The sequence below is a fragment of the Octopus bimaculoides genome, chromosome 9 (genome assembly GCF_001194135.2).
Source record: "Octopus bimaculoides isolate UCB-OBI-ISO-001 chromosome 9, ASM119413v2, whole genome shotgun sequence".
Taxonomy (NCBI): Eukaryota; Metazoa; Mollusca; class Cephalopoda; order Octopoda; family Octopodidae; genus Octopus; species Octopus bimaculoides.
In genome coordinates, this window is record NC_068989.1 from 90509734 (window position 1) to 90525068 (window position 15335).

At 39.5% G+C, this 15335-nt stretch overlaps 1 protein-coding gene across 10 annotated transcripts in view; it reads left to right on the forward strand.

Annotated features, from left to right (window-relative positions):
• Positions 1–15335, forward strand: part of LOC106868309 (A-kinase anchor protein 9) — a 351276-nt gene that overhangs the window by 3511 nt on the left and 332430 nt on the right. For 8 of the 10 annotated variants that reach the window (XM_052970882.1, XM_052970883.1, XM_052970887.1 and 5 more), the window contains exons 3-8: positions 35–208; positions 1235–1573; positions 3149–4322; positions 5134–8039; positions 9218–9415; positions 13796–13858. In XM_052970882.1, coding sequence (XP_052826842.1) covers positions 35–208; positions 1235–1573; positions 3149–4322; positions 5134–8039; positions 9218–9415; positions 13796–13858 — 4854 coding nt within the window. The remainder of the gene's footprint in view (positions 1–34; positions 209–1234; positions 1574–3148; positions 4323–5133; positions 8040–9217; positions 9416–13795; positions 13859–15335) is intronic. The other 2 variants (XM_052970886.1, XM_052970890.1) reach the window with 2 other exon arrangements.

The window sequence follows — 15335 nt, forward strand, 5'->3', positions numbered from 1 at the left end:
TTCCTCATCTTGTTATCCCACTGATTGTCTCCAGATTCAGGAACTCGAAAATGCTATCCTAAAGCGAGATGAACTTCTGCGCCAGCTGACATCGCGCTTGCAGATGTCATTTCAGGAGAACACCGAGAGAGGATTGCAGCAGGCTTGCTCAGTTGAAACCCAAAAATTGGCGCAGCATGTCCAGTTATTACAACTGCAATTGCAACAGGTGACTTAACAACTTTCTAATTTTTTTTTATTTGGTACACGTGTGTGTGGGGTGGGGGGTGGGGGTGGAATCTTATTGGGAATTATTGCTGCTTTGATTTAAGAGAAGTGTTCTTGGTTTAGACTGGGCCCAATACAGGATATTTAATATATAGACTAACGAACTGGCAGTCATTAGTATGCCAGGTAAAATGTTTAGCAGCATTTTGTGTGTCTCCGTTCTGGGTTCAAGCCCCTCCAAGGTCAACTGTGTCATCTATCCATTTGGGGTTGTTAAAATAAATACCAGTTGAGCATTGGGGGTCAGTGTAATTGCCTTACCTCCTCTCTCAAAAAGGTAAGGCAATTACACTGACCCCCCAACGTCTCTGAATAATTATGTACATTATTTACATTCAACAGATATTTGTCCTCATCTTGTTTGTTGTTAACACAACGTTTCGACTGATATAACCTCCAGCCTTCATCAGGTGCCTTGGGGAAATTTCGAACCTGGGTTCTCATTCCTAAGGTATTTTTCGTTGTTGTTGTTGATCATAGCTGGAATGCCCTATTCAGGGTCAACACGGGGCTAAACAAACAAACAATTAGCCACGAATCACAGTTCCTTTGTTTCTTTCACTTGCCAGGCTTGGAGGAAGCAATATGAAATAAGTCATGGCCCCTTCCCTTCCATTCTGTTTTAAACTTAAAAAAAAAAAAGAATGTATTATCTGTCATTCTTCCTCGTTGTCCTTCTTCATCTAAACTCATTCCTGTTTCTCTTTCGTATGAACAAGTTCCTTCGATCAGCTGTCAATTTTATCAGGGGAGATAACTATGTTAACACCTCAGTAACAACATTCGAAACGTGACATTTAAAATTTTCTCTCATCTTATTCACATTGGAGCACCTTATTCTTCATTTCACACTTAAAATTTTTTATTCTTTTTGCGTTTGTTTTCATTTTTTTTTTTACTCATTTAAATTTTTCTTCATTTGTCTTAATTTTTCTTTTATTATTTTTCTCTTCCTTTTTCCATCTAGGCTGGTGAAAAGCTGAATGGACAGATGAAACAACACTCGGTGTCATCCCAGGCTCTGCAAGATGCCAAATGTGAGATTCTTAATCTTCACCAGCGGATCCAACAGAAAGACGAAATGATGTCCCAGCTGACTCAAAAGCTGTCTCAAGTGAATAACAATTATGCTAGTCTACAGTCCACGATGGCCTTATCTGATCAACAATCTACAGACTACAACCAGCTGTTGACTGAACTCAACATCTTGCAGGAACAGTCGAACACTCTGTCACTTCACCTCAACGAAGAGAAGGCTAAGAATTCCCAACTTGAGAAACGTCTAATGCAAGTTCTTCAACCAAATGTAGGCATCACCACATTCCTGATTTTCTGGCTTTTATTGTTGTTGTTGTTGTTGTTGTTGAGCTTTGAGTTGCCTCCAATAAAGGTGCAGGTGTCGAAGATTTGATCAAAATGCGCATGAGTGGCTGTGTGGTAAGTACATTGCTTACCAACCACATGGTTCTGGGTTCAGTCCCACTGCATGGCACCTTGGGCAAGTGTCTTCTACTATAGCCTCGGGCCGACCAAAGCCTTGTGAGAGGATTTGGTAGACGGAAACTGAAAGAAGCCCATTGTATATGTGTATATATAGACATATATATGTATCATCATATATATAACTGAAGAATTAGAATTAATCAAAGGACATACTAAGATTTCTGTAGTTATTATCAGTGTATTTTGGTGATTTAAATAAGAGTTTTTGACTGTTATTTCTAGCAGGTATACATACTTAGTATGTCCTTTGGTTAATTTTAATCTTTCAGGTATTTAATGCTTTTTTTGTTTGAGTCTGCAACCACCTATATTATTGATTTTGTTATAATCATTTTTAAATTGTTACACTAGATAATAATAGAATCAATGATATCTTCACAAATATTTCCTCCTGAATTATTTTCTCTGTATTGAAATATATATTTGTGTGTGTGTATATGTTTGTGTCTGTGTTTGTCCCCCCATCATCGCTTGACTGAATGGCTGAGACATCCAGACTACATGTTATCAAAGCAGTTTTTTGAAGATGCCATGATGTTATTGTGAGGATGCATGGGTGGTCCAGATTACAAGATCATGGTTTCGGTTTCTAGACCAGGTTGTGTTTTGTGTTCCTTTGGGGTTGATAAATTAAGTACCAGTGAAATACTGGGGTTGATGTAATTGACTAGTCCCCCTCCCCTCTAATTTCAGGCTTTGTGCCTTTAGAAAGGATTATTATTGAGGGTGGTGAGCTGGTAGAATTGTTAGAACATTGGGAAGAATGCTTGGCAGTATTTGTTTCAGCTCTTTATATTCAGAGTTCAAATCTAGCTGAGGTTGACTTTGCCTTTCATCCTTTTGGGGGTTGATAAAATAAGTATGAGCTGAGCATTAGGGGGGTCAATGTAATTGACTTACCCCCTTGTGCCAAAGTTTGAAATTATTATTATTAAGAACACCCACTACACTCTCGGAGTAGTTGGCATTAGGAAGGGCATCCAGCCATAGAAACCTTGCCAAATCAGATCGGAAGCTGGTGCAGCCCCTCCCCCCCACCAGTTTACCAGTTTTCAGTCAGACTGTCCAACCCATGCCAGCATGGAAAGCAGACGTTAAATGATGATGATGATGATGATGATGAGCTGGCAGAATTTTTAGGATACCAGACAAAATGCATAGTGATATTACACACTGTCTACGTTCTCTGAGTTCAAATTCAACCTTGGCCGACTTTGGCCTTTCCTCCTTTCGGTGTTGATGAAAGAAGTACCAGTCAAACACTGAAAGCAAGGTAATCAACTTATGCCCTCCCCTAAAATTGCTTGGTTTGTGTCAGAAATTTGAAATTCTTATTTATTTATTCATTTATTTATTTTTTTTCTGTTTTTTTTTCCAGGTTAATGAAAGTGCTAGCAGTGGAAGCCACTTGGAGTCTACAACAGAAGGAACTGTCGCAGAAATGGAATTGACCTCAGAGAATTTACCGGAATATTTTCCTAGAAAGCAACTTGAAGAATTTCACAGACTAATTGAAAAATGTATATTTTTGTATCAATCAAGTGATAACACTAGTGACAATAGTACTGCTACTACTACTACTACTACTACTACTACTACTGGTAGTAGTAGTAGTAGTCGTGAAGAATTAAACCGGTTACTCTTAAAGATCACTTGTGTCACTCAGGTGTTCTTAAAGAATATTAAAACTGACTCCTTCCAGCAGTCAGATCTGGATCGCGATTTTGCTTGTCCAGGAGATTTAGGAGAACCCTTTGAGTTGGCCTCTAACAACAGCGAAATGCTATCTCCAAATGCAGTTGCCGTAAATGAGAACTTGGGAACAAACTCAGTGTTGGCAGAAAATAAAGAACTTTTGTCGAATGTTGAGACTCTTCAACTGAAGATTGAAGACTTGGCTGCTGAAAACAAGCGCCTCTCGGAGGAAGTTTTCCAAACAAAGACCGAATTCGATTCTTTGTTGGCTGTGAAAGAAGAGCTTGAAGAGAAATGCCAGGCATCAGAAAGTAAAACAAGCGAGCTGATTACCAAACTGGAACACTATGAGACTGAAATGAACTCTCTTCAAGAGAAGAATTCAGATTTAACTGCTTCCCTGAAAGATCTTGAAGTTTCTTTTGGTTTGGTAAAAGAATCAGAAATGTCTTTGACACAAAATGTAGCAGTTTTGAAAAGTGAGAAAGAAGCACTAAATGCATGTTTGCAGGAGAAGGACAGAGATGTTCAAGACTTGACCGAACGGCTGGAGTCCAGTCACCAAGAGGTAATGAACTTAGAGAACATGCGTCGAACACTGGAGCAAGAACTGTCAGTGTCTCGACAGGAAACTGTAGACTTCAAAGATAAGCTCAACAGACATGGCACTGAAGCAGAAGAACAGAAGTTGAACGAACTAAATGTCCTTGAGAAATTGGCATCCTCCCAAGAGGAAATTACTGCATTGCAGCAACAGATAGCATCCATGGAAGATGAGAAAAAGGAAACATTGAAACTTGCTGACCTTGAAGTGGTGGAACTTAATGGAGATATTGCTGCATTACGGAACCAAATTGGTGAGGGTTTTATGGTTTTTCTCTTTTTGCTTTGCTGCTGGTGTTGAGGTGTGGTTGGGCGGTTTACTTCCCATTATGTGGTCTTCAGTTCAGTTCCACTGCATTGTACCTTGGATAAATGTTTTCTGCTATTGTCCTGGGCTCTCCAAAGCCTTGTGAGTGGATTTAGTAGATAGTAACTGAAATAAGCCTATTGTGTGTGTGTGTGTGTGTGTGTGTATGTGCACGTGTGTGCATGCGTGCGTGTGTGTATACTTGTCCAAGTGTGTAACTTGGAGGAGCCTGCTACCCAACTCAGATAGGCTCTGTATTTGACTCAAAGGCACTTGGTAGTAACTTGGACAGGCTTGGTACCAACTTGATTGGTACCAAGTTCTAAACTTATACGCACTTGGGACTTGGTACTGACCTAAATGTACTGCACCATTGGGAGTTAACCCTTTCGTTACCATATTTATTTTAAAATACTCTGTGTTTCTTTCATTTGATTTTAAATATAACAAAGAATTTAGTAAAATAACTTAATTATCATTAAGCTAGTGTTAGGAAGATAAATTGTGACTAAAGTTTGGTGGAAGATTTTAATTTAGAACTTTTGAAAACAAGACATTTGTACTGCAAAACCAGAGTTGGTTTCAGCCGGGTTGGTCATGAAAGGGTTAAATGATTTGATGATAGTTGATAAATGTTCCTAGTGACCACTTGTTTGGTTGACCATACTCTGTCAACCATTTGCATACTTGATGTATCTACCACTTTCTATTCATTTAAAAAATATGCTAATTTTTCTCTTTCTTGTTTTTTTTTCCAGCTGAGTTGGAAGAGAATAATTCTCAACAGATGAAGAAAATGGCTGACCAGTATAGCCTTTTAGAAGAAGTGAACCTTCAACTTTCTGAGTTGAGTGCAAGATTCGAGGAAACTAAACTGACCAATGAATCATTAACAAGAGAGAAAGACACACTCAACCAATGGAATGCCTCGTTAGGAGAGCAGTTTTCGAAATTTGCTTCCCTTGTCACATTGGTGATTGGAGAAGATACCGAGGGATTGAACTTGAGCACCACGTCAAATGATGAAGATTTGGTAAAAGTTGAGGCAGTCGTCAATGAAATGTCTTCAAAGGTGACAAAACACAAAGAGAATTTACTTCGGCTAGAGTCAGAGAATAAATCTCTGGCTGAATTTCGTATTCATGAGAAAGAGGAGGCCGATAAGACCATGAAAGAAAGAGCTAACGAGATTTCTTTGTACCAGGAAATGGTCAGTGCTTTGGAGGCAGAAAAGCAGTCATTGAGTCAAAATTTGGTAGCATTTGAGAATAATTGCAAAGCTAAAGATTTGGAGATTGAGAGGCTGAAGTGTGAAGTAGAGTCACTACAGGTGACTGAATCAACAGAAGAACGTTTTGCTGAAATGGATACACTCTTGATTCAGCGCCAACAAGAAGTTAACCAGCTGACTGAAGAATTGACCAGCTTAAAACAGAGCAGTTCAAAAGATCTCGTAACTTTGAGAAAGAGTGTTGAGGAATTTGAAGAAAAAGTTCAGGGAAAAGATGAATGTGTTAGAAATTTGGCACAACAACTTGATGAAGAAAAGGAATTGGTGATACGTTTGACTCAGCAGCTTGATGAGGAGAAAGAATTGGCAATTCGTTTGACACAACAGCTTGACGAAGAAAAGGAATTGGTGATACGTTTGACTCAGCAGCTTGAGGAGGAGAAAGAATTGGCAATTCGTTTGACACAACAACTTGACGAAGAAATGGAATTGGTGATTAGTTTGACTCAGCAGTCTGACTCTCGGGCTGAAGAGAATGAAAAGCTTAAATTACAAATATCTTCTCTTCAAGAATCTGGAAAACATGCAAAGGTGAATTTTGAAGAAAGTAATTCTAAAATTGAGAAGTTTGAAAACGAAATTGCAAAACTTAAGTCTGTAAATGAAAACTATCAGCAAGAACTGGAGAGAGTGACAGTGGACAAGAAATCAGTCGAGTGTAGCTTTGAGGAATTGAAGTCTAATTACTCAGCTTTGGAATGTGATTATACTGAGTTGAAGCAGAGTTTAGATAAAATAGAATCTGAGAAGAAACAATTGATATGTGTGAATGAGGATTTGTCTAAAGTGGCAGAAGAAAAGAATAAATTATTACAAGAACTTGAAGAATTTCATAGGAAAGAAAAGGAAGCCCTTCAAGAAATGAATGAGGATTTGAAAACTAAAATTGAGGCATTGGAGTCTGACAAAAACCATCTTCAAAATGTCTATGACCAAACAGTTCAGAGTTTGTTGGATAACCAAGAGAAATTACATAAACTAAATGAAGAGCATTTAGTGTTGGAAGATCATTTTAAGGTTCAGAGTGAAGAATTTGTTCAAACGAAGAAAGAATTTGAAGGCAGTAAGGAAGCATCTTTGAAAACAATAGCAGATTTAGAGAAGTCATTGCTTGAAGTAGAATCGAATGCCTCTTCTGAAAAAGCGAGCATGAATAAAGAAGTTCAAGAACTTTTGGCAATGAAGGAGTCCTTATTGGTTAAAATTGAAGAGCTTTCTCGTAGCAGTGGTTCTGGTGAAGCACAGCTTTTGGCATCGAGAGAAGCAGTGTCTCAGGTGTTAGGTAAAGCCAATGATGAGCTGGAAAGTTTCAAAGAACTTTGGTCGATTGAGAAAACTGAACTTTGTAATAAAATCAGAAGTTTGTCTGCCGACCTTGAGAACTTGCAGCAGGAAAAGAATGGTTTGCAACAGGAGAGAGGAAGTTTGCAACAGGAGAACGAAAGATTGCAACCAGAGAACGAAAGACTACAACATGAAGTGAAAGATTTTCAAAAAACGATAGAACACTTGCAGCGTGAAAACTTTCAATTGCAACATCAAAAGGAAGAGCTGCAATATGAAATGGAGAATTTCAAAGACAAGAACAATAGTTTGCAACATGAAAAAGATGGCTTGCCACAAGAGAGAGGAAGTTTGCAACAAGAGATAGTTGATTTGCAAGGTTTGCAACAGGAAAAGAATAGCTGGCTGCAAGAGAAAGAAAACCTACAACAACATTGCGAAAGTTTACAACGAGAGAAGGATATGCTGTTGCAAAAGAACAAGAATCTACAACAAGAGAAAGAGTTTTTGTTACAAGAAAACACAAGTTTACAACTGAAGGAAGGACAGCAGGATTCTAAAATTGATTTGTTGGCTGAGAACCAGGGTTTGCAGTCGAAGGAAAAGAAGGGTTTTGAAAACGAGGATTTGCAGTCGGAGGAAAGGAAAGGTTTCGAAAACGAGGGTTTGAGATGGGACAACGATGATCTACAACCGCATCAACAAGAACTACGACTAAATTGTCTACAAGCCTCAGTTGTACAGACGTGTGAAGCAAACCCTCGTGTTCCGGAAAGTTTTGAATCCAAGGATTTAGGGAGCCACACTACGAAATGTCAGAGTGTTGAAGTGCCTTTAGAAAAATGCAGAGAAGAGTGTGGTGCCACTGTTGGCAGTAGCAATGGTGAAGGCAGTAGCAGCACCGTTGTTAATGGGAACGAGACCATCCTCAGTGCTGTGGATACTTTGGAAAACTACAAAGAGCAGTTAGAGATGATGGCTGAGAAATATGAAATGGAGTTGAAGTATGTTCGCCTGAATATTCTGGCTGAGTTAGCAGAGGAGAAGGAAAACTTTGAGAAGGAAGTTGAACAGAGATACAGTTTGAAGGTAAGCTAGTCCATTCCAGTGTTTGCTTCTAAGTTGGCCTTGTTTGAGCAAGTCAGGGATCAATTGTAAAGAGTCCATCCGTGACCATTCTGACATTTATTTTCTTCATTTATCTTTTTTCATTCATAGGCATGGCTGTGTGGTTGAGAAGCTTGCTTCCTAATCATATGGTCTTGGGTTCAATCCTAGTGCACAGCACCTTGAGCACCAGCATCGGTTGTCAAACGATGTTGGGAGACAAACATGCAAACACACACATACATACATACATACATATATATATGATGGGCTTCTTTCAGTTTCCATCTACTAAATCCACTCACAAGGCTATAGTTGGTCTGAGGCTATATAGTAGAAGACACTTGTCCAAGGTGCCATGCAGTAGGATTGAACTCGGGACCATCTGGTTGATAAGCAAGCTACTTACCACAGCCACTCCTGCACCTAATAAATTTATGTCAGCTGTATGTCTCTATTTTCTTTTCATTCTTATATATATGTATGTGTGTGTGTGAGTGAGTGTGTGTGTTTGTGTGTGAGTGAGTGTACATATATATATATATATATATATATATATATATATACACACACACACACACATACAAACACACACACACAATTAGTCTAGCTATGAACTCTGTGAAACATCTCTGAATAATTATTTACATTATTTACAATTGATGGATATTTGTCCTCATCTTGTCTATTGTTAACACAACGTTTCGGCTGATATACCCTCCAGCCTTCATCAGGTGTCTTGGGGAAAATTTCGAACCTGGGCTCTCGTTCCTACGGTATTTTTCGATGTTGTTGTTGTTGTTGTTGTTATTATTATTATTATTATTCAGGTCACTGCCTGGAATCAAACTTGGAATCTTGGAGTTAGTAGCCTGTGCTCTTAACCACTACGCCATATGGCCGTGGGCAGTGACCTCTATAATAATAAAAATAATAACAATAATAACATTTAAAAATACCTTAGGAATGAGAACCCAGGTTCGCAATTTCCCCAAGACACCTCATGAAGGCTGGAGGGTATATCAGCCGAAATGTTGTGTTAGCAACAAACAAGATGAGGACAAATATCCCTCAAATGTAAATAATTCCTCATCTCTTAAATACAGAGCTATATATCATCTCTGAATGAATTGACTTATTTCCTTGCGTTGTGTTTTCAGTTGGAATCCATAAAGGCAGAAAATGACCGAATGTTCATCGAGAATCTCCAGCAGGTACGTTCTGACCTTGAGCTCAAGCACAAGCAAGAGCTGAATGAGTTACGTGTAAGTGTAATGAAGGAATGCCAGTCTATGTCTCCACAGGAGCTGGACACTAAGTTGTACGGCATGATGCATGACTTGCATGCTGAGAACCAGGTGAGTCTCTGCCTTTCCTTCTTAATTAATCAAATTCTTGTTGCAAGTAGTGAAATTCTGATCGGACTCCAGAATTAAGAAATCATCGTTTAACGCCCGTTTTCCATGTTGGCATGGGTTGGACATTTTGACTGGGGTCTGGAGAGCCAGCAGATTGGAACCAGGTTCCAACCTGATCTGGCAAGGTTTCTACAGCTGGGTACCCTTCCTAATGCCAACCACTCTGAGAGTGTAGTAGGTGCTTTTTACATACCACTGGCACGGGGGCCAGTCAGGCGGCTCTGGCAGCGATCACTTTCGAATAGTGCTTTTTACATGCCACTGGCATGGGAGCCAATTGGTAGGCATTGGCATCGACATCATGATAATTATTATCATCATTATTATTGAGTGACACTCAATAATATTGACACAAAATATTGAGTGGTTGGCGTTAGGAAGGGCATCCAGCTGTAAAAACCTTGCCAAATCAATTTGGAGCCTGATGCCAATCTTCAGTCAAACCATCCAACCCATGCCAGCATGGAAAGCAGATGTTAAACGATGATGATGATGATGATTATTATTATTATTATTATTATTATTATTATTATTATTATTGTAATCACTGGTGGTGGTCTGAGTTCAAAAGCCACAGTGGTTGACTCTTTCTATTTTTCCTGGTTTGATAAACATAAACACCAGGCTCAAAGGGTTTAGTTGAACAAATCAACCCCAGTATGACTTAGTTAATTTCTTTATAAATCTGCTACTTACTCTAACAGTCACTTTTGACAAACTGCTAAGTTACACTGACATAAACAAACCAACACCAGTTGTCAGGCAGTAAGGGACACAAAGACATATATACCTCTCTCTCTAAATACACACACACACACACACACACACATGTATGTATTTGTGTGTGTGTGTTTGTCCCTGCCCACCATTGCTTTACAACCAATGTTGGTGTGTTCATGTCCCCATAACTTAGCGGTTCGGCAAAAAGAGTCCGATAGAATAAGTACTAGGCTTACAGAGAATTAGTCCTGTGGTCGATTTGTGAGACTAAAGGTTGTGCTCCAGCATGGCTGCAGTCAAGTGACTGAAACAAGTGACAGAATTAACTCTGAAACTATTTTGTCATCTTTGCATCAACTTGAATGTCCATTCTAACACCAAATGCTTGATGATAATTTCCTGAGGTCACAGCATGTTCTAGAATGATCTCTTTTACTTTTATTTCTTTTGTTTCTCATAGTGGTGATAATATGGGATTTCATGTCTAATTCAGCTCTATTTTATGATTTTTCTGTACAATTATATCGGAAAACACTCACAAGCATAAGGGCTACTGTATGATTGTTTGACTTGCTGAAATTAGCAGCTACATTTTCCTCAAACCATGTTCTATTAACTTAAAAGAACAACACATTTGATATTTTTCTCTTTCCACTTTGTGCCAGGTGGCACATAACACTTCTACTCTCTCTCTCTCTCTCTCTCTCTCTCCCTGTTCTGATAATGGCTCTGGTTTGCACCTGGTCCCATGTTTCCCAGCTACTGGCTTGCCTCTCTTTTTCAACAAGTCTCCTCTAAGTGCTCCTGGGTCCTCTGTGCTTCCTCTTTCTTCAGGGGCCCTTGTAGTGGTGTAATTGGCCCCTGTAGTGGTGTAATTGGCCCCTGAAATTCCTCTCAGCTTTAACTCAAGCCTGTCGTATTTCTGTCTCTTTCCACATTAGGAACCCCTGTATCTCTAAACCTGTGGTTCCTCACTCTTTTTAGTATCCGGGTCAGATCCAAAACCTGGGGTTTTTTAGAGGTCTGCACCAAAATAAGTAAAACACAAGTCAATTAAAGAAAAATGTATAATATTTATTGAGGGCTGCTGGAAGGTTGCTTGAGGGTCGCATGCAGCCCTGGGTGCCGCAGTTGAGAACTACTGTTCTAAAGTGTTGTGCATTCTTCTGAATGCTGGAAGTTTCTATAATGAGAAGGTTTTTTTTTTCAGGATCAGCTGATTAACCTAGTGCCAGAACCTTCAAGACCTGAAGTTGGGGTTGGTTTTCTATCAGGGTTTCTTTCTCGTAGACAAACACACTGCTGCCCATTTAAACAAGCTCTCTCTGCCCAGGATTTGAAATTGGAGTTTCCTTCTCCTTGTAGGTTTATGGCTCTCCAGCCTGACCAGCCTAATCTGAAACTCTTCTCAAAAACTGGTGTTGATAGTGTGCTGGTTGTTTGTACACCCTGCTAAGTTAGTCACATCTACGTTTGTATCTAATCTATCCTTCCCAGTGACCAGAAGGAGCACCCATATCGACATGGCACAAATGTACTATGGTGGGGTTCATACAGACCCGTAAGGCTGGTTTCCTAGTTTCCATGGCTTTTGATGACAGGCATTCCAGCCATGACTCTCTTATCTTTTCATATATCCTGTCCTACTAGGGCAGTGAACTGGCAGAAGTGTTAGCAGGCTGGGTGAAATGCTTAGTGGTGTTTCATTTGTCTTTGCGTTCTGAGTTCAAATTCCGCTGAGGTCGACTTGGCCTTTCATCCTTTCGGGGTCGATTAAATAAGTACCAGTTATGCACTGGGGTCGATGTAATCAACTTAATCCCTTTGTCAGTCCTTGTTTGCCCCCTCTATGTTTAGCCCCTTGTGGGCAATAAAGAAATATATCCTGTACCACTTTGTCAAAAATGTTCTTTCCTTTTCAAAATAATTCAAATGTGTTTTGGTGGAGATTAAGCTGCTATTTCTAGCTAGTTAAGCGTCTGTTTAATGAATCCCTCGATGGCCCATGTGGGAGCATAGGAAAAATAATGTGAAATAAGTTTAAATAGTCTGAACCGATCAGTTTTCACTATTTTTATAATAACTTGCATACATGTAAACTTTGCTTGGTTTTAATGTTTGACCACCGTTTTATTTTGTATTGTTATTTTTTGTACTATTTTATTATTAAAAAAAAAAATTCCTTGTTATGTGATTATTATTGTTGTTGTTGTTGTTATTACTAAAGTTGTTAGAGTGGTGGAGATGGTGGTGTGTTAAACTATTTAGCTTCCTTCCCTCTGTCGTAATTTAGCCTCTTGTCACTTGGCATAAAACCTCTTCCTGCAATACTACACCCCATGGCACTTGAGGTGAGGGTCTTGCCTCGCAAGTTACCTGGTGATCTCATTGTTGCAGGTGTCACATAAAATGCACCCAGTGCACTCTGTAAAGTGGTTGGTGTTACGAAGTGGCAGCCAGTCATAGAAACTATGCCCAAGCAGTCGTTGGAGTTTGGTATTGTCCTCTGGCTTGTCAGCTCTTGTCAAACCATCCAACCCATGCCGACAAGCAAACCAAATGTTCCTTTCTACTATAGGCACCTGGGTTCTCATTCCTTAGGTATTTTTCGATGTTGTTGTTGTTATTATTATTATTCAGGTCACTGCCTGAAATCGAACTCGGAATCTTGGGAGTAGTAGTCCGCACTCTTAACCACTACGCCATATTCTGTGCTTTTGAAAACATGTGGAATCAGTAAATTCTAAAAACAAACAAGCGAAGGTTGATAACAGGAAGATTATTTGGCCATAAAATCTTGCCTCCAAATCCATTCCTATCCAAGTTATGCTCTCATACAACATCAGATGTTAAACACGCATGAATGATTTACACAGTTTACACAGAGGCTGTTGAACTTATGTACATTTCTAATTCTCTTAACTAATTAATCCAACAGTGCATTAATTGCATTGTTAGTTCATCCATCGTTATTGACGATGACCAAGGATAACACACAGAACAACATAGTGCAGTGTGTCCATCTATGACCAATCAGTCTGATGCATGTTTGGAAGGTTCTGCTGCATGTCAGGCACTAGTGGTCTGTTGGATTGAATGCAAAGAATTGGCTCTGGCCTTGCGTAGTTCATGTTGTTTTCCCCCCACCCCCCTGCACTCCAGTTCTGTTCGTAAGAGGTGGCATCTTTGACGATGCAGCTATGCCAGGTAGGGTTAGGGTCTTGTGCTTATGTTTCCCAGGTGTTGGGGTTGATCTCAAAGCTCTTCAGTAAAGCTTTGATTGCATTCTTGAAGCACTGTTTCTGCCCATTTTGCTTGTGCAGGGAATCGTGCATCAGGCAATTGAATAAGGTGGCATTATTAGATAGTAGCTTCCACAAGGTCGATTTTGCCTTTCATCTTTTCGGGGTCGATAAATTAAATACCAGTTGTGTACTAGGGTCGATCTAATCAACTGGCCCCTCCCCCCAAATTTCGGGCCTTGTGTCTACAGTAGAAAGGATTATTAGATAGTGGCAGTATCATAGCATGGGGACTGACAAACAGAGAGAAATAGAGACACACTGCCATTTTATATTAATATATAATTTTTCATCCTAGCAATGTATGCATGGGAAAACAGATGTAAAACGATGTTTACTCCACTACAGAGATTTGGCTGGGGTTGGTATTTACCTTTACTCCACTTACTAACCTTCAATACAACCTGTATCTCCCACCTTTGGCATGCCTCTTGTTGCCACTTCTGCATTTAGCTACACATGTATATATGTGTGTGCTTGGTTATCTGTGTGTGTGTGTGTGTGTGTGTGTGTGTGTGTGTGTGTGTGTGTGTGTGTGTGTGTGTGTGTGTGTGTGTGTGTGTGTGTGTGTGTGTGTATCTCTGTGTTTGTGATGGGGGCTTCATTATCATCGTCGTTTTAATGTCCACTTTTCCATGCTTGCATTGGTCAGACAAAATTTGTTGAGTCAGATTTTCTATGTCAACCCTCACCTGGAAACAGGTGAGGCAATGTTTCTCCTTGATCAAACATTGAACCTTAGAAGAAAAAGGACGCCACTTATATGACAGTGATACTCATTTACAACTATCACACAATGTCAAGGCAATGAGACAGTAACACACACATGATTATATACATATAACAACCTTATTTCAGTTTCCACCAACCAGATCCTATCTCAAAACTTTGGTTAGCTGAAGGCTATAGTAGAAGACACTGGCCCAAGGTGCCACAGAGTAGAACTGAACCAGAAACCACAAAATCACTCCTGCACCTTAATATATATTGGGAGAGCTGTGTTTTTGTCAATGTTTTTGTGCACGTATGAAACCTTTAATAATTTATATTTGGAATAGTTTGTTTTCTTTTGATATGACCTCACTCATTATTGGCACCTCTCACTTGCAATGGGATTGGTTGACACCTTTAATTTGCAATGTCTTTTTCCTATTTTGGTTGCAAAAGATTTTTAATTTTATCTCTGAGAAGCCCTAACAGTAGTTTAATGAAGCTCTTGAAGAAATGTACCATTGTTATTGCTGGGAGTATGGCACAAAGGAAACCAAGACCCAGTCTTCAGTAATGTAATATTGCTAAAAAAAAAAAAATAGAGAAAAAAACATCCCTGATGGTGATGATAACCATTTCTAATGTAGGCAGAAAGTCGTAAATTTAGGGGTAAGGGTTTAGTTGACTAAATTGACCCCAGTTTTTGACTGGAACTGCACACACGCACGTGCATGTGCACACTTTATTTGTGGGTTAACAAGGCTACTATTCCCATCCAAAATGGAAATGAGTACCAACATATGGCATGCTTGAACAATTGTGAAGATCTCTTCGCAGGAAAACACTGGTAGCCTTCTTGATCCACAAATAAAGAATATTTGTTCACCAGTGTGGTGTTGAGCACTCATTCTTACTGTTCGATATCAAAGTGTGTGTGTATATATATATATATATCATCATCATCATCATCATCGTTTAACGTCCGCCTTCCATGCTAGCATGGGTTGGACGATTTGACTGAGGACTGGTGAAACCGGATGGCAACACCAGGCTCCAGTCTGATTTGGCAGAGTTTCTACAGCTGGATGCCCTTCCTAACGCCAACCACTCAGAGAGTGTAGTGGGTG